This window comes from Apteryx rowi, unplaced genomic scaffold, assembly GCF_003343035.1.
Source record: "Apteryx rowi isolate R43461 unplaced genomic scaffold, aptRow1 scaffold_464, whole genome shotgun sequence".
NCBI lineage: Eukaryota > Metazoa > Chordata > Aves > Apterygiformes > Apterygidae > Apteryx > Apteryx rowi.
The window spans coordinates 313,725-332,961 of NW_020450721.1; the positions used below are offsets into that span (position 1 = coordinate 313,725).

At 35.0% G+C, this 19,237-nt stretch overlaps 1 protein-coding gene across 2 annotated transcripts in view; it reads right to left on the reverse strand.

The window, feature by feature from the left end:
- FAT1 (FAT atypical cadherin 1) overlaps window positions 1-19,237 on the reverse strand; it is a 102,248-nt gene that overhangs the window by 58,874 nt on the left and 24,137 nt on the right. For both annotated transcript variants that reach the window (XM_026077866.1, XM_026077865.1), the window contains exon 2: window positions 12,652-12,966. In XM_026077866.1, coding sequence (XP_025933651.1) covers window positions 12,652-12,966 — 315 coding nt within the window. The remainder of the gene's footprint in view (window positions 1-12,651; window positions 12,967-19,237) is intronic.

Sequence of the window (19,237 nt, forward strand, 5' to 3'; positions counted from 1 at the left end):
ATCATTAGAGGAAGCTGCTCAGATATATCCTCCATTAACCATGTAGTTTTGTTAGTTAACCATAGTTAACCATGTAGTTTTGAGTACACTAACTAATCAGAGTATTTTCAGTCTGTATTTGTTAGAGAAGTGGTATAACTGCCTCTGCAGTTACTCTTTTACTAGTAAATCTACTTGGGGAATAATAATCGCATCCCCCCAAAATAGTTATACTGGAAAAATAAACCTAAGCCTAGAATCCTGCATTCTGAGTACTTAGGAGCATTCAGGATGTAACCAGTTTCATTATCAATCATATTCTTCTGGTAGCTTGGTTCTCTCATACATGAGGAAAAAAAAGAAGAAAGAACTAAGCCATGAGAAGGATCAGACGAAATAAGGAAAAAATGATACTTAATAAATAACAAAAATAACTAAAATAATTTCAAATGGAAAAATAAAATAACAAAACTCAAATATGATTATACAAAGGAAACTAATAATACTGATGATGAATTTCCTGTGGAATGATCTTTGATCTTATTATCAACAGAACACTATAAATTGTTGTTATCTCTTTGGTCACCTAGCAAAAATACTCTGCCTTCAGCACCACCTGGTATACTAAAGCCACACCCATTCAAAGGCCAAATTCCACTGGTAATTAATTCTTCCAGCAACCTTATCTTCATCATTCTCCTTTATTCTCTCATTTTGAGCCGTACTGTCTTCAGTAAGTGCGGAGTTATTTCCATAAAATCTCACAACACCTTGAAAGATCATTTCAAACTGACATAATCTTACTGTGTTGATACTGTGTAAATGAAAAAAAGGACCCACGCTCTCCTTTACAAAAATTGCCATTTTTCCCCTTGACTAAAGGAAATACATTTTTCAGCTTACTGTGGCCAGCACTGAGCTGTTAACATGTTAAAAAAACAAACAAACAAAAAAACCCTATCAGTTGAGAGAAATATTTAAGAGAAATGATTAAAGGATTGAGGTTAGCTTTGAGGGTCACTTCCTCTGCCACAGATGCTTTTCGACTTCATGATTAATATCCCATAAAATTGTTGCAACACATGTATGGATTAAGGAAGATTGTGCCAGATTCACAAAGTCAGAAAAGGAAAAGACCATATGAAACTTTTTACACTTTACTCTGCTGGTAAAGCTATTGGTAAATACTTGCTCTGAAATGCGGGCTAGGTAAACAAAAGTTTGAATTCAGACTTTTTGCTTCGAGGTAATTGAAAGTATTCATCAACAAGTAGATTTGCAGGCACACCTAACTACCAACAACCATAAATTCAGTCTGTATGAATGGCAACTATACCCTGTTAAGCAAACAACTTATAAGCTTTAACACTAAGATTTTTTAAATTATTACAGCTAGTTAAGGATATCTAATTTCAAAGAGAAATATCAGAGCAAGTCTCCATGTTGGCTGATGCCTTGGTGTCCCTATTGCTGTTATGCAATTCAACTATCTCACAGGACATCATTGCACTTTGCTTGTAATTACAGCATACAGATAATAACAGCATTGACAGAGAACAACTAAGCAACATGACAAACTACTGAATGTTTTTTGACACTTAATAAAAAGTCTACAAACAGCAAAATGTATTATGGGGAGAAGAGCAGAAAGTTTAATACTACTAGAAAAACTGTTTTTTGCAAACTGAGAACAGCACAAGAAGCCACCTGCTATATGTGAGAAAAGAAGTTTTAATAGCGCTGACTTTCACCTTTGGAGGGCCAAATTCTGCTATATTGTACCCAGATAGCTAAGAAGAGAATTTGGCCCTCCAAAGTTAAGAGTCAGTACTATTAAAACTTGTTGGTAAATTATAGTGGTATGATCTAGAGTGAAATAAGAGATTAAAGTGTCTGGTTCAACATGCAAGCTTCTTAGTATTTAACATACTATAATGAAGAAGTGTCTTTTGGGAAAAGTTTTCAAATAACCTTACAGGATGCCAAAAAAGGCAACAGAACTACTAGTTTTATATATGGTCTCCCTTACTACAACGTCCTTGGAAACAGAACATTCAAGGATGAGTTTCGATCTTGGTTATCTTAGTGCATCTATGGATTTACACTGCATTTACACAAGGATAAATAAGCGCACCCTCTGGACTGAAAAATGTACAGCCATCACAAAATAAMCCCCCTTTATAATTACACGTAGTTCACAATTCCATTACAACACCATGCTAGTGTTTGGTGTCACCACATTTAAAAAAACAGTAGGACAGGGAAGGCAGGGGAAACGCACAAAATAGCATTATGTATTTAAAATGTTAATTTTAATCTAGATGAAACATGTGACCTTCTCAGATCAGTTTGTATTATATAAATTGATATTTTTATTCACCTAACATTACATTTTATTTTTTAAAATACAAAATATGAGAAATAAATAAAATTTACTTATACTATCTGCAGAGAAAGGGCAAGAAAATAGCTAACTGGCAGTTAGAGACAAAATCTAGTACCATGAGATCTTGAAAACATGGATTACATTATGGAAGGGGAAAATTCATCTTCAAAACCTCTGTCATTAGCTATTTATTATTTTTATCTGTGTGGCTTATTTCACTTTTTTTTTTTTTTAAAATCAATCAAAGCCACGAGGATTTCTTTAAGAAAGCTCCTCAGTTGCAAAAGATGATTGGTCTTTCTTTGCCAACTTCAGAAGCTGAAATTTAAAAGTAGTCTTCTACATTTGAAAAGGTATGCAAAATTGAGAACACACTTCCTTAACAAGCCAACAAACCAGACTTGTATTTCTACTGCTGGAATATAGAAAAATTTTGAAAGACTTGAGCTAGGTAAATTAAAGAATGTGACTTGGAAGCGGCTTTCTGTAAGTTTATCACAGCACTGACACTGGAACTAAAAGATCTTTCCTGAAGGAAGTGAGRCAGAAAGAGTAGCAGGACAGAAAATACATGGAGTGACCTAACACTATCAATAAAAACAACTCCTCCTTTTCTGAAAGAGCAGCCTTATTCCAATCTTAGGATTGTTCTGAATATGTGGATAAATGGGATACAAATTATTATTCTGAGATATTTCTGGGTTTTACGCAGCTACGAGCTTACCAATAATCTTCCTGCAATATCTTTTTGGCTACATATTTCAATCTTTCAAATGGAAGGGAAAGTTAGGGCAACAGTATAATAATCCTGTGACATGTAATTCTCCTTATTATCTTTTCTTCTTTGATATTAAGAACGGTTTATGGATGACATACATATTTACAAAAATACAGAGGAAGTTGAAGTTCAAATGACACTAAGAATACTCATATTTCCGACAGCATTACAGGTTTTCTTTTRAGGCCACTAACTACCTATACATCTAAACCCTAAAATATCCAGTTTCCAAATGAGTATTTGGAGATTTATACAGTGCATTATTTTTATGCTTTAATTGCATGTCACTTCCTCTATTTATGAGACAGAGTACTACTAGAACAAATCTGGAATGCACTGCTGTCTTTTACCTACTGATAAAAGGGAACTGATTTTGTAACTCGACCACATGTAAAGCCCTCCAAGCAAAACTCATGACAAAGACAATCACAGACTGGTGCCAAAGGTCTTGTTTCAGTGCTCTGCAAAAAGAAGAGGAATTTTCTAGCTGACTGTTGGTTATCTCCTGACTGTGCTTCCACTGTGAATTTTTCAGCTAGAAATATTTTATTCTTTCAGGTGGAACTACCTTTTTGCTGGGATTGATCTTTTATTGTCATCRTTCAAAAAAAATCTCACCAAGCTAAATGCAAATATGGGGCACTAATTCTGACTGAATAATTTTCTCTTAACAGAAATTAATCAGTACCGATGCTTATACATTTATTATATACACAAACCGCCTTAAAGTTACACTACTCAGAGAGCAAATCAAGGAAAAACTGATACCTGTGAAAGCCATTACACTGTTTGAAGGTGCTACTATGCAAGTGGCTCATAACAGAATCTGATTACTCTCTCTTTCCTGGTTACAATTACAATTTCCCACATTACATATTCCAGCTCAGAAGAACATATGACACAGAGGGAGTACGTTTCCATCACCATTCTGCATCAGGTTACATGAAGGTAGAATAATATCTTGGGAAGAAAACCGTAATTTTTTAAAAATTCCTGCTTTACTGCAAAGATCATGCAGAGTAYGGCCTGAAGTTTTTATGTAGTTCCAGGCATGGAAACAGGAGACAGACTGCTGTGCTGTTATTTTGCTTCTCCTTTATTTTTCCCAGCTCCTACCTCTTCTCTTTTTCTAAAGAAATATAACAGAATAAAAATAAAAACAAAAAAAACAAAAAACACACAAATACCACCATCTAAAATTTAAAAGAAGTGATCTTCACTTAAAGGCTCACAAATAGTCTATAAAATAACTCTGTCTATAGTATAGTAAGTTTTCAGTCTTTTCAAGTGCTAAATCCCTAGACATTGTAAAGTGGATGTGAAGACCCTACTAGAAATTTTACAGATATAAACTTGTTTTCCCAGTCCCAAAAGAGACCTGGTTGAAAACCATTAGTCTAGTCACATTCCTTCAAGTGCTTGAAACAGCATTTAAAAAGAAAATAAAATTAGCTTTATGCCAAAATAAACTCTCTTGGCAAATGTATGTCTATACAAACCTTTGGCTACACATGTAATCTTCCCTGGTCAGCAGAAGTTTCACAAACATTTAGGTTAATTCTGGTCCCATTTTCCATAAAGATAAAGAATTTGTCCTAGAAATAGTGTAACTGAATACATTTATTGTCTCAGCAATGTTCAAATTGTTCTCATATGCTCTGAGTTGTGTGACATGAATGAGTAATAATTGAGCCTGGTATTGTTTGACAGCTAAAGTAGTAACAAAAAGACAATTTCAACATTTGGGTTTTTTATTTATCTCTAAATCACATTAATGTGTAATGCAGTAATACTTGTTTTATTCAAGTTCCAAAATGTTAGGTCAACTGGAATGAAAAAGCMCAAGTAGTAAACAGAGATTTCCTTTGTTAAAATGAAGCATACACTATTGTGCGGTCACTGGCCCTTCATTTCCTCACTAAGTAATTCTCCAATGTTATCGGAAACCCTTGGAAGTTGTTTGCAGCTGTACCCATTTCCTATTTCACTTCACTCAGTCTCCAAATCAGCCACACGCACACACACACACACACACACACACACACACACACAAGATATTGCTTTGAAGGTTAAGAACAGTGTAAATTGATACAATCGTGTGAGGTAGATGATTTGCCCACTGGCTGTTCTCATTTTATAACTTTACAGAGCTCTAAGAATTGCTAGAGGCCAATAAATCAAGAGCAAGATCCACAAACTCAAAGTGGTACCAAAATTTTAATCCTACTCTTCATCAGAACAAACTTTCTATATTAGAATAGTATTATATGGTGGGATTGCACATATAAAAATGCCTTTAATTCAGTACTTAACTTGAAGGTTGACACTAGCTTTATAATGCACATTTTCAGGTGTGGTATGATCCATGAAACAAAAACTGCTGCAATCCTAAATTGCTACAGGATCAGTTTAGTATAAGTACTTTCAAAAACTTGAGAGATTAGAAAGAAGAGGGAGGGAAAGAAAGAAAATAAGAGCAAAAGGTACATCAAATAATATTACATCCTGTACAAAACATTTTTAGATGCAGAGTTAGTCACTCTTAAACTAGGAAATTCTAGAGTTAAGACTGCCAAACCATGTTAATTTGCCTATCTTGTATGCATGCATTAAGATACTCAGATTCAGGCCTCATTCTGCACACAGGATGCAGTATGTTCTGAAACAGGCAGTTACTCATTGTTTCTGTCAGACTTCCTTATGTAATAGATGTCTACAGACCTTATCTAAATGGCCTAAGACTACACCATAGGATTACTAATTTCCTCACAGGAATGTCTATGGTATTCTTATGATAATATCCAAGTCCTTCATAAACATGAATTAATTTATCTTCACAACACTTCCTAACAATTGGGTAGTGTAATTATTCCTATTTATAATACGTGCAAAACTGAAGCATTGGGAAATTAAGACCAAAATTAATTCAGTAATTATCCTATCCAGGTCATGAACCCAAATCTAGTTATTAAAAGGACACAGCATTTTGATATCAAGTTGTGTTAAAAGCATAGAAAACTATGCTTTTACACTCAGCATTTCTGCAAATCCAACTCAGAGTTCTTATATGAGGCAATGCCAAGTGACCCTCATTTGCTGTCATTGTTTTCAATTGCTGCAGTAGCTGAGGCCTGGCTCCTGAAGACAGTGTTATTTRCTACTCAGCCCTGACTCTTTCCCAAGTCAAATCTAGTCAGTACAACGAATGCAGCAGTCCTGAGGGGTGGACAGTAGGTAATCATACCAGTTTGGCCAAAAGAAATTTTATTTCACGGGATCAGAAGTTATTTCTAGCCTGCATACCTGGACAAAGTAATACAAAAGAGGAGCTCTTCCCTCACCATATATTGGTACCCGATTAGGATTCCAGGCTCTCGCTCAGTAACACTCACAAGCACTGAACTCCTTTCACTTTACCATTCCAATGCACATACTGCCACTTACAAGGAAGTAGTAAAGGCTTGTTTCCAGATGCCTTAACACAGCAATCTTTCAGATATTAGTTATATAAAGCCTGTATCATTGAGGAATAGCTATCTTTTAAAACCATAGCATAGCAGAACTATTATATCCCTATGAAAACAGATGCAGAGTTAGGCCTGGGGGGAACTCAGTTGGCTCCTTTTGTTTAGAGAGTTCAGTTTAACGGCTCTAGTGCTGCAGTAATTAACAATGCTCTCTTTAGCTCTTAAATTTCCATGTTTTGCATATGACTTGCTAAGCCATTATGGTTGGTCAGTTAAAGCTGAATCCCTTTCTTCTAATTTCACATGGAGTTTGCAATCCCTCAAGAAAGAATAAAAATAGAGGAAAACTACAAAGCACAGGAAGTGATAACAGAAAAAAAAATCCATTCTAGTCCCTTAGAAAGTCTGAAGTTCTACAGAACTGAAAGTATACATTTTAAATTGGGAACTTGTTTGTATACTACCTTTATAATTCTTACCYGGTCCAACAAAAACCCCTTCTATTTAATGCATGCTCTGTTTCATTTCTCAAGAAAAAAAAGGAATTATTTGTTTCAATTCAAACCTCTAATTTAAATGAATATAACCACTCTGTCCTGAACTGGCACTACCTGATCCATTTCTAAATTGTTAATCCAATATACATTAGCAATTAGCTCTCATCATCCATATATTCATTATATTATGAATCATCATTCATAAACAGCTCATATAAATGTACACTTATAGACAAGGGTATGATCAGCCATTCCTGGTAGATGCCCTATTAAATATTTGCTCCACCATCTAAGAATAACTACAATTATGCTGCCAACTGCCATGCTTCAAATATTCCTCTCAAAAGTAAAAGAAAATTAAGATATTATAATATGAAAGCATAGTAAATTAAATAAAAATATAAATCTGCCCCCGAAAATGACTGTTCATGTAAAAATTAAAATATTCAATGYTTGCACAAACACAACCATGGATGTGACTCACTGTGTGTATAGCTGAACAGATAAAGTACAATCTGTTTTTCAAAGCATTAATGGACTTGTCTAGAAACCAAAGGAAATCAGGCTCCCAAAGAGACCAGTGTGGACTTTTATGTAGTTGTCTAAAGATTAAAAAAAAAAAAAAAAAAAAAAAAGCATTTTCCAATAAAGACAATTTAACATCCAGATCTAAAACAAATACTACCTGAGCATTAAAAATTCCATTATGGTCTGAGCCTGAAATAAACGTACTGCCCTTACCAGAATTCTACTATTATTCTATTAATAGTAGATTAATAATAATTAGTAATAATTCTATTAATAGTAGCAATCCATCCTATTAATGAACAAATGGATATTAAAACATCTGCAGAGATGAGAGACTCAGATTAAGAAATTTCATATTTTCCTCTGCTTACTTTGGGTACATGAATACAGTCCTTTAAAAAAGCAGTCAATAAAGTAAGATCACCTTCTTAAGGATGATTCCAGCAAGATGTAAATTTTTTCAGTTCTGCAACTAGATTGGAGTTGAACTGATGGCTTACAGGTGAAACACCTTGTTGCTTGTTCCCTAAAGCATCCACTATTTGCCCATCTCTTTGCTACTTTCTCAGACAGAACCTATCCAAATGCCTCCAATGGATACCATCCATCCTTGTGTCTAGATGGGTGGGCTGTTTGTCAAATTTTATTTGTACATAGAGATTTTAAGAAGTTTTATAAACATTTCCCTCTTAAATGCTATACCTGAAATCTGCCAGGAGTGGTAAATTATGAATAAAACACCTGGGAAGAAGACACAGCCTTATTTATCAGTTTTGTTTTCTAATGAGCACACAGGCAGCTTCTTACCTTTCATTAAGAYGTTTACTTTGATATTAGCAGCACAAAATTACAACAGGGCTCTCCTCCATCTTTAAAGACTAGCAGCTAAAGGGCATTCTGATAACTGAGTTTCAAACTCTTTGACCTTGTTACTTGTTATAATTACAAAATGTTAAAAAAACACAAAAAAACAACCACCCACAAGCAAACAAACCCCGCCCACAATAAATAGTGAAAACTCACTACTTGCTACTAGACATACCAGAAAAAACAGACAGTGTACACTGGGAGCTCCAAATCACAAGACTCAGAATTTGCCTACTTTTATATAATCCATTGCGTTRGACCACTGTGCGAGTGTTGCTAAACAAATCTTTCTAGATCCTCAGTGCAAGAGCTCCTGCTTTAGAGAGGTGAAATTAACTATAGTGCTCCCACTATCAGAATAGCTATCAAATACTGCCAATGCCAACTCCTTCCATCTAAATACATTAAAAGGGTTCAGAGCCCTTTAGTTTTGGTCAATTACTTCCATATTTAATTTTAATCTATTCTGCAAGATGTTAAGCAGTATACGGTATCCTACACTAAAGACTAGATATAAAGCAGTTACCATTACTTACATATTTTCCTACATTTGTGTTCAGGCTGACCATGACAGTTGTGCAATTAATCTCTGCACCAATTCTTTCCTGCAAATAGCACTATGATAACTATTTTTATTTCACTTGGCCAGCTCACATGTACAGCAGCTTTTTTTCATTACATGTGAACTCTGGAACTAAAGAAAATGATATTTCGTTTGTTTTGATCGAAGGCCAGTTATATCTGAAAAGATCACCAAATATGTCATATGATGTAATGTGTTATATTTCCTGTTTCAAACAGTGAAATAGCATTTCTATATACAAAGTTACTAACATTTATTTTCAAAAATTTAATAATTACTTAAAAATAAAGATTTTTTTCAAGTTAATATGAATATTTACTGAAGAGAAACTGATCTCTTTAAGAAGCATGCAGATACCACTTCTACTAGTAGCACTTTTTGGTAACAGCTCAGTTAATCAACAGTTCTTGTAGTGAAAATAAATCTCTTCTCCTTTCTGTGAAACATGAACCCTCCCTTAGATAGGTCCAGGCCAGTCATTTTCTCTATCTAAAAATTCAGGATTATTGCACAAGGAAACAGACATCTTAGTTTAGAGGCTATAAGATCTACAAAGGAACTAACTACTTACAGAGAACAGGAAACAGTATTTTACTTGACCTACTTTTACATGTAGGTTATTGCTATTTATTATCTGTATTACTGTGTACAAGAGTTTAGTCAGGGCCCATGATACCATAGTGTTAATTCTGTAAAAAGATCGAATAAAAAGATGATCCTTGATCTGGATGGGAGACAATAACATAGTATCAGTTGAAACATATTTTTAGCACTCGCCACCCATTTTAAGAATCCCAACCCAAGTCCTTCCTTGGCTTGGGCTGAATGCCGTTATTAATAATTTAATCACTCATGACCTCAGTACTTGATTTGCCTTTGGGGCTGCACAATGACCCCAAGTAACAAACATATAATGTGTTTGGTTCTTTTACTTTCAAAGTTACTTTCAAAGTCACCTTCAAAGTTATTATCAGATACAGTTAAAAACTTAATTCATATTCTAGCGCTATCTCCTCTTTGGCTGGAAAGGAAACTTGGGGCCCTATGAAGGTTTCTCTTCCTTTAACAAACAGCTTACAGTGTGATAGCTGTCACGAGGACAAAAAGGGGTAACATGTCTGTATAAGAAAACTGGGCAGGATATGATCTCACTAATTCTAGTCTAAAGTTCTTTTCAGCTAAGCCCTGTTTTAATTAAGTGAGGGGTGTAAACTACATTCTGTGCTGTAACTATCACACTACCTAACTGTTTTTAAAGTTATTTTTAAACTCCTTAACATTCCAATCCGAGTGAAAGAGCTTTCACCTTAAATAAAATCTATTCAGAATAAACGTATTTGATTTGTAAGAGACAGAAGAGAGACYTGGGAGGTAATAAATCTGATAACCTCAGTCCAAACTCATCTTGATCACTACATTAGTATCTAGTGTAGATCGACAGTTTCAAACCAAACGTGCAGGAAGAGAATACAGCCCTTTATATCACATGAAATCCAGCTTCCTATACAATATGAAGACTGACACTCACTCTCACTTTCTCTCTCTCTACATATATATAGAGTTACATATATATATATGAGCCAGCCATTTGTAGCATTACAATTTTAACAGTAGCAAAGACATCAATTAATTTACTTGGCCAATGATACAGTCAGGAATAAATGTGGGCAGAGTTTATGTTCACTTGCAATTTGAGCAAAGCAGACAGTCAATTTTTTCAACTCAACTCACAGGTGAGTTTACTCCCATTTTATCTATATCTCTGATTGAGATAAGAAATATCAAAGTAGAAGAAAGGAAATCGTACTTTTTGAGAACAGAAAGAGGGGAGAAAGAGAAAGAATAGACAGAGGTGAGAAATATTTTTTCCTTTTGGGTCAGAAGTAAGCAGAGAAAAAGAGAGAGAAATGGAAATAAAGATCATTAACAGTTACTGCATTCACTTTAAAATGCCTTATGAATTTGTACTGTTCTACTTCCTGTCAGGCAGCCTTTGTTCTAAACCAACACTTCCCTAAATACACTATTTACTATATACTAACTACGCTAAGTATCTGTTGCTATAGCTATTTCATATATCCCTCTTGGCAGTKTCTTCTCATGTAGATGCAGCACATGCTGGCAAAGAAATTTTTGTCAGAAATAACCCAAATGACATATCTGTGTTTGTACACAGAGCTTTGCTGACACAGCAGTCTCAGCTGTTACAGCATGCAAGTTTTTCATACCCTATGAAACAGAATTAAAGCTATAATCTAAACACCACAACCTTCAAAACATACCTTTAACCCACAGTTTTACTCCTTTAAATTCCCTGCAATTCCCTCCATGAATGAACAAGAGCTAAACAGAAAAAGGCTTGTATTCCTCCCTTCTACCTACTATGTGTGTAAGAGATTAAAATTAAAATACCTATCTAGCATACCTCTAGTCTAAAATTCTCTGGATTCTGAGTAGGAATTTCTGGTTCAGTAAATCAGAAGCATCTCCTGAAATCTGTACTGTGAAATAGTACCTAAACATGTCATATGAAAAGCAAAGTTGTGCCCTGCTCAGCAAAATATGATTTAATTAACAACAACCTCTTTACCTTTAGGAAATATTTGTAGAAAAAAAAAAATCCAGTATAGGTACTGTTTTTTCTACATTCATTCACAAGCAAAGGATGGTTGGCAATCTTTACACTGCTTTTAAGCCCACTGAGCAGCTTCAGTTAAAATGGAGTATTCTGTTTCCTGTCTCTCTGCCCTGCACATATTTCAGTATTTGTGATTCACAGGTAATAAAGTGTCACTTGTTTCTTGTATTTGTACTTTGCTATTGAAACCTCAGCCTGTTTTTCTGAAGCTTTACAAACAACTATTGAATTAAGACTCTTTCTTTTCATTATATACCAACCACAGCTACAAATCATTATCTTCCAGATTTTGTATCTCTTAAAATGGCAACAGTTACTTACACAGATAGTCCTTTCTGACTGTGGGACAAGCAAGTTTGCAGTTAAAAAATGGCCTGCATTGTGACAAAAATCCATGCATGAAAATTTGAAGAGGGAGACTGTTAAAAAAACTGCAYCTAACAAGTTTTAAATCATCTAGTGTTTTGCCTCATGTCAGGATTGCACTTTTGAAGGAAGTCTCCCAATTGTCCCTACTGGCTGTGCTGTGGTTCACAGTATGGACAAGTCTTGCAGAACATGAAACAGATTCCTTTTGGATGAAACTAAGCTAAAAGATATACTGCAACAACATATTCATTGCACTCCAAACGCAAATGGGCATTGCTCAGTCTAGAGCAGCGCTACTCTGAAGTAAACCTCCAAAAATGTGTATAGCGAGGATGTCAAGTACTTTGAATGAACTGTTTCTCTCCCAGATCCTCTTCTACTGGTCTGCATGACTTGCCCTTATTGACCCAGCCCAAGATATCAGGTTATACCTTTAACTATTGTGAAAGCATGGTTATAATGTTAAACTTAAGATCTTGATTTTGCTCATTTAAAGTATTTACACAAAATAATACACAGATTCATTCATATTTAACATAAAACACTATGCTGTACCTACCAGTTTTGGGGTTTATTGAAAAGAACCCCTGTGGATTTCCACTAGTAATCTTGTAGGTTAACTTCTCGCTTGAGCTAGAATCTGGATCAAATGCCTCAATCTGAACAACGGATACATCTTTAGGTGAGTTTTCCATGACTTCTGGGTAGTAAACTGGTTCTGTTGTCTGAGGAGCATTATCATTAACATCCCCAACTTCTATGTAGATTTCAATGAAAGATGATAAAGGCACAACACCTTGGTCTGTTGCATAAACAGTTAACCAGTAATGCGAAGTAGTCTCACAGTCCAGCCGATCAGCAGTCTCTATAATACCTGTTAAACAGGAAGAAAAATAAATATAAAGCTCTATAAATATACAGAAAAAGAATAAGTAACAAGCTTAAAAAAAACCCAAAACACAAGTTCCACATAACTGAGACCAATTCTACAAGCTCTGTTTATGTGTACACATAAACGTATTAAGGCTAACCTGAAACCACAAAAAAATAAGATTACTAAAGCATTTTTCAGCAGTTATGTATTACAGACACCGAAACAACATACTACTAAATTTTCTTTCCATCATTTTTTGAGATTTATTTGATCAATTAACTATTCACAAAAGCTATTTTGCCTAAAAGACTAACTGTAATGAGTAATTTGTAGCTTTTTCAGACTTGAATGACCCTCTTTATTCTTCACCAATTACAGTGAATTTTATACTATATTAAATTATCTGATTTAGATGCCAAACTTTTGAATGTTTACCATTATCCATGTTAATGAGTAGCTACTTAAATGCAATATATTCTTATGTATGTGCCTAAATGAATTATTTAACTGAATTTTCTTAATGTGCATAAGTATTTGGGTTCACATAGAAATCTTACAGAAAAGAACAAAATTAGTCCTGAAGTTAATCTTTGTAGCTTTAGGACCAATGGCTGCCATTATTCTGGCAAGTGAAAGCAGTGCTTAGCTTCATAGCTGCACACCCATAAAATGAACTGCCGTCTAAGGAACAGCTACAGAATCCACAAACTTAATAAAAATCCATCTACTGAGTCTACAAGAGCTGAACAAGAACTAAATAACGAATGAGGAACTCAAGTTTTGATCCACTGTGGAGAGAATAAATATAGTCCTATTTTACAAGCACCTTATTCTATAAGGTACAGCCATAACATATGCGTTATATACCAAAACAGTATGTGATGTGGCGTTAACTTATTTGACAGGGGGGAGAATAACAAACAGCTTCATGGAGCCAAGCCATGATAGAAACTTTGCATTTTCCTTTTCTTCAGCCAGTCTCTCTTACAGGCTGTCTTCTTCCAGACATTTTCTAAATAGAATTTAAGGTGAACCCAGTATGTCACAGGGTGCAGGATCAAGCGACCCCTTACAACCATTTCTGTGGTAACCTTACAAGGGTTCTGCCATGACTCTTATTTTTATGTTATACTGATACATGTAGGCCTAATCAGGTTTAGATACCAAATGAGCCAAAATATCACCATGACATCTGGTTTTGGACTTTGCATACATTCACACGATGAGAGCATGCATGTGCGGCCCCTGAGCCCATCTACTCTACTCAGCATATACACTGTCAGGAAAATGGGACCTAGATAAACCATGCCATTATGCTTTTAAATTCTACAGATTTAATGGTAAATATAATTTCCTTCACACACCCCAGACACATGCACTTGTTTTTATTTAAGCAGCAAAATGAGATAAATATTGAGGAATTACTCATTTATTCATTACTTCCTTTGCATTGTGGGAAACTGCAAAAAGGTTTGATGGTAAGCATCCTGAATTTTAAGATGCCAGTAAGATCACTTCAGAAGGGTTGCAGGGGATAGTATCTAATACCTGAACCTGCAAAACACCCATATATAAAATTTCAAGCAACTCAGCATTTCAGAGCTACCGCCAGATGTCACTGTGGAAACTAGTTTTATAAAGTGTAAAAGATTTCAGAAATCAAGCAAAAAGGAGGGCAGACAAAATACTACAGTTTSAGAACATACATATACATACATTCTGTAAATATGTTCTTGAAAGCAAAATGGTGGCTTTTAATCTCCTTCTCTTCAGAGGAATACCAGCAAAAATTAAGCCAAGGTGTTAATTTTAAGGATGCTGGCATTTCTCATTTCCAGTCTCTTCAGCTCAGTATTTGTATTTTGTTTGACTTCAGTTTTAAAAAAAACAAATAAAAAACTTATGCAGTTGCTGTATTTGTGCTGTGGTTATCAGTTAACTGTATTATCTTCATAGATTCTGATTGTTAATGTACATTTAGCTTAATTTCTAAATAAGATATCATAAATTTGCACTCTCAAAAATGCACATGCAGTCTTGAGTACCCAGTTACCTGCATTCTATTTTTGTAGCTTACATCTGTTACACCTTTTGCATTTCTCTGCTTCAACCAGGAGACTTTTTGGTAGCAAATAAATTGCTTACTTCTGAAGGCTGTATATCCACAAAACCCGCATGTTGGATGTGGCATGCAAGCACTCCATCTTCAGAGTCTGGGTAGATTCCATATATGCATAGCAAATCTTTGCATAACCTTCATGTCCTACCAAACACAAGACTAGCCTGTATCAATTCCCTTTTAGCAAGGCTTCCAGCAATGCTGTTCTGTTGCTTGCGGCCTGTGCAGAACACAGCAGCATGCTTGTATCAGATTGAGCAACCTTTTTTTTTTTCCTTTACACCTGTCCTGCTTTCTTAAGTGTAGCTACATCAAAAGTGGCAGATTAATTTTAAGATAGCCTTGCCTGATTTTAAAAAAACAGAAAGAGAGACTCATCTTGTAATGGAGCTCTCCTCCTGCAGTCTGTTCACTGACACATACAAATTCTACTACCTTAGCTATCAAAGCTTAGCTAGAGGGGAAAAAAAAGGACTAAACCTATTTGCTTTGGTAGACTGTTAGTTCTCAAGTATTCACTCTCTGAAATCACATACTTTACAGGAAAAGAAAAAAACCACCACACCAAAACTAAAGAAATGCTTTTTCAAAAGGAAATATGTAAAAGGATTATAGGGATAGTGACTAACAGTATGATACAGCAAACATAGGCAACTTTATTTTTAGGTTCATTTCAAATTAGATCTGCATCTCTGACATGATTTATGTACATTCTACACTGACTCTCATAGAAGTACAATGACAAGTCCATGATCTATCTAATCATCTGACTGCTGAACAATTCAAGCAACACAGATGTCTATCCAACAGGGTAGCTTTGGCATTCAGAATTTCTCCAATTTTAATTTTCTACAGGGTCACCTGTACTCTAAGTGTGCATTACTAAAAAAATTACATGAAGTCTCATTTACTAAAATTATTCCATTTTTCTCATGTTGAAACAGATCCTGAATTGTTGAGTGAACATTTTTTCAATAAGCACTACTGTTTATGAGCCCAAATTGAAATAAAAAGCATCCAGRAAGATCATTTTCTGGGCAGTCACTTAGGCAAAATGCCTATATCAGTGTTTAGATTTAATACTAAACAAAAAATCAGTTACTGAATGAACATTTCCTAGAGGCATAACAATTTAAAAAAAAAAAAAGAGGGTAACCACACCCCCTGCATCTACCCCACTTACCCTTTAAAGCAGACAGAACAGCAATAAATATATAGACAATTTGGAAAATTTATTAAAGATGGACATCATGCATTAGAAGTGGATTATTTTGACAATATTAAAAATGAAGACTTGAAATAATATTCCTCCAGTGTACAAGCCATGCAAAAGGGGACAAGAAGATATGGGGGAAAGAAATTTCCCTTCACCTCTTACACTTAAAAGGGGGGGGAGGTCACCACACCTAGTTCTCTTCCCTTAGTACAAGCTCCAACAGAGAGGGAAGGGATGACTGGTCTACTAATATGACTCAGCTTTATTCATATCATTTCCACCCAACAGTAAGATGGAGCAGATATTGATTCAGTGAACATGCCTTGGAAGAAAAAAATCTCACTATCAGAACCTGAGTTTCTTCTGGTTCTGCATCAGCAGACATATTTCAGAAAACACAATCAATGACTTAAATAGATGCACATGCACAAAATACTTGTTTTTTTCCCCTCTAAAACTACCACACAATCTGACCTTACATCAGTAATTACCATGCTTTTGTCATTACTCCAGTTAAAGTCACTCGCTTCTTCAAGTTAACACTAAATCTTTCCTGATTTTGCCATGAGAACACTAGTAGCTTCATCATAAGTTTCTATGCAACGATAATGAATACAAACACACAGAAAAGTCAGTACAGTTTGCTATCCCTTTTAGAAGATACAAGTCCAAAGAAGAATAATATAACTAAGAAGATTTTGTCACAAAGATAACAATAAGTTCTCCTATCAAATCAGAGGTCTAGAGTCTGTCTTTAAAGTATTATTGGCTGGTCTGCCAACTTACTGCTTTTGCAAATTTTAACATTTGACTCTAGCAGCCCATTTTATATTTTAGGGCGTAATACTCTTATGATGTCTGAAGGCTAACACCCRCAGATTGTAGATCTGGTGATTCTGAAGACAGCAGACAAAAACGATGTAGTGATTCAAATGTCAAAGAGAAATAATAACATAATCAATATAAGAGCAAGTTTCTTTTAAAGGAGCTAGCTGATTGCAAGATTAAGTGTCAGTGAAATGCTGATCAGCATCATCATTTTTGGCAGCATATTTTGGCTCTGAAGATGTATCCCCACCTTCTTTTTTCTTTAAATGGTGCAAAGCCCATGTAAGGGGTACAATTACGTGCTTCTATTGTATCTTCAGTGATGTAAAGATAGTCTCTGTCTTTAGACAGGAAAAGGAAAAGGAATTTTTTAAGCTTTTCAGGTGGTCAGGATAAAAACACATTCATATTCATCAGTCATTAAACACCAGAGGGGAATACAAAAGTTTTCTGATGAAATGTTTCCCAGTCATCTGGGAGAGAACATCAGAGTTGATTTTACAATACTTGTACATCTGAAATTTTAGACTAGAACCACTAGGACTTTCCTGCTGGTTTCATTAAAGTAAGGCAGAAGTTCTAAGTTAATACTATAAGACAAAAAAGGGACAGAACGCAATATGGAGGAATGGAATGGCTTAAAAAGCTAAGGAAAAATTTGACCATTAACCCCACTCTTGACAAGAAGCATGAACTTTAGAACCAACGCTACTTCCAATTTAAATCCCATAATCCAAATCACTAGAACCAAAGTCACTCTTAAAACAAAAATAAAAATATAAATCCATCTGAAATCTGACAGCCTTACATATGCCAATTCTATCCAATTAACAAATGCTCAAACTATAATACTCCCAATTGCCAGGAATGATCCTCCTTAAGTGTGCTTATCCATGAGAACTCTCATTAACAATATTAATGACTCTGTAATGGAAATCAAAACCTGCAATCATTTCTTAGTAAAGCATGAAAATGCAGTTTAGCAGAATTTGCCCTGGGAGTGACATGTGAAACAAACTAAGAGAAATCCCTGGCCTGGAACACGGTGCTTGAAATCTGATCACAAACTTAATTAATCCAAATTCTAATAAGTTGGGCAAATCAAAAAGCTTCTTCAGCTGCTTTAAAAGCTGTCACTGCAAAACAGCAATATTTTAAGAATTTCATAAACACAGGTTTTGATCAAATATGGCCTTCCATGACAGCCAATTCAAATTAAAGACTTAAAAGTGAGTAGATTAAGTTTATTACAAACAGAAGCATGCTGTACCTCAATGACACTAGTCTGCAAACACATTAACACAGATTGTTACTTTGTCTTGAATTCTATCCAAATGTTAAGTCACAAAAGTATAAAGTATGGCTTCAGGACTATATAATCTTTTCAATTAAAAATAAAAGTCGGGGAAGGGGTTCAGCTTAGTACATATTTCAATTTACTTCCTTAATCTCCGCTACCTCTGTGTAGGCCACACACACATTCTAGAAAGCTACTAGTGTCTATGACGTTAGCTTTTTATGTGGGCAAGGGTCCACAAAACGCCATCTCCCAGAAGTTTGCAGTTATTTTGGTCAAATTTCTGCTTTATGTTTTGTGGAACTTTACTTAGTTGTTGCTAAAATATGAAGAATATTATCATATTCCTTGATTTGTTGGGTGTGGGTTTTGAGTAAAATGTTACTATACATAATAAGACTATTGTAATTTGCCTTCTAATTTTAAGAAACTCAGAACAGACACTATTTTCAAGTTGTCATTAAAATTGCCACATTTGCACTATGAGAATAGGCCCAAAACAACAAAAAAACATTTTCCAAAGCAGGTATTTTCCACTTCTGCAGTTAATTTTTGAAGTCTGCCCAGGTCATACTATTTAAAATAGCATGCATTCTAACCCCTACTTCATCTCTGGGTGCAAGTTAGGGACAGTSCAGTTCTTTAACACTATCCAAACTGAACACAGATGAATGCAAACTTTGCTTTGTCAGACTTTGTTCTGCCTTTGCCTTTCCTGCAACACCCCTCTCTTCCTTAGATTACTACCTGCCACCTCACAATAAGCATTTTACTAAGCCGTATAAATACAGAGAATATAGCAGAGCTGACA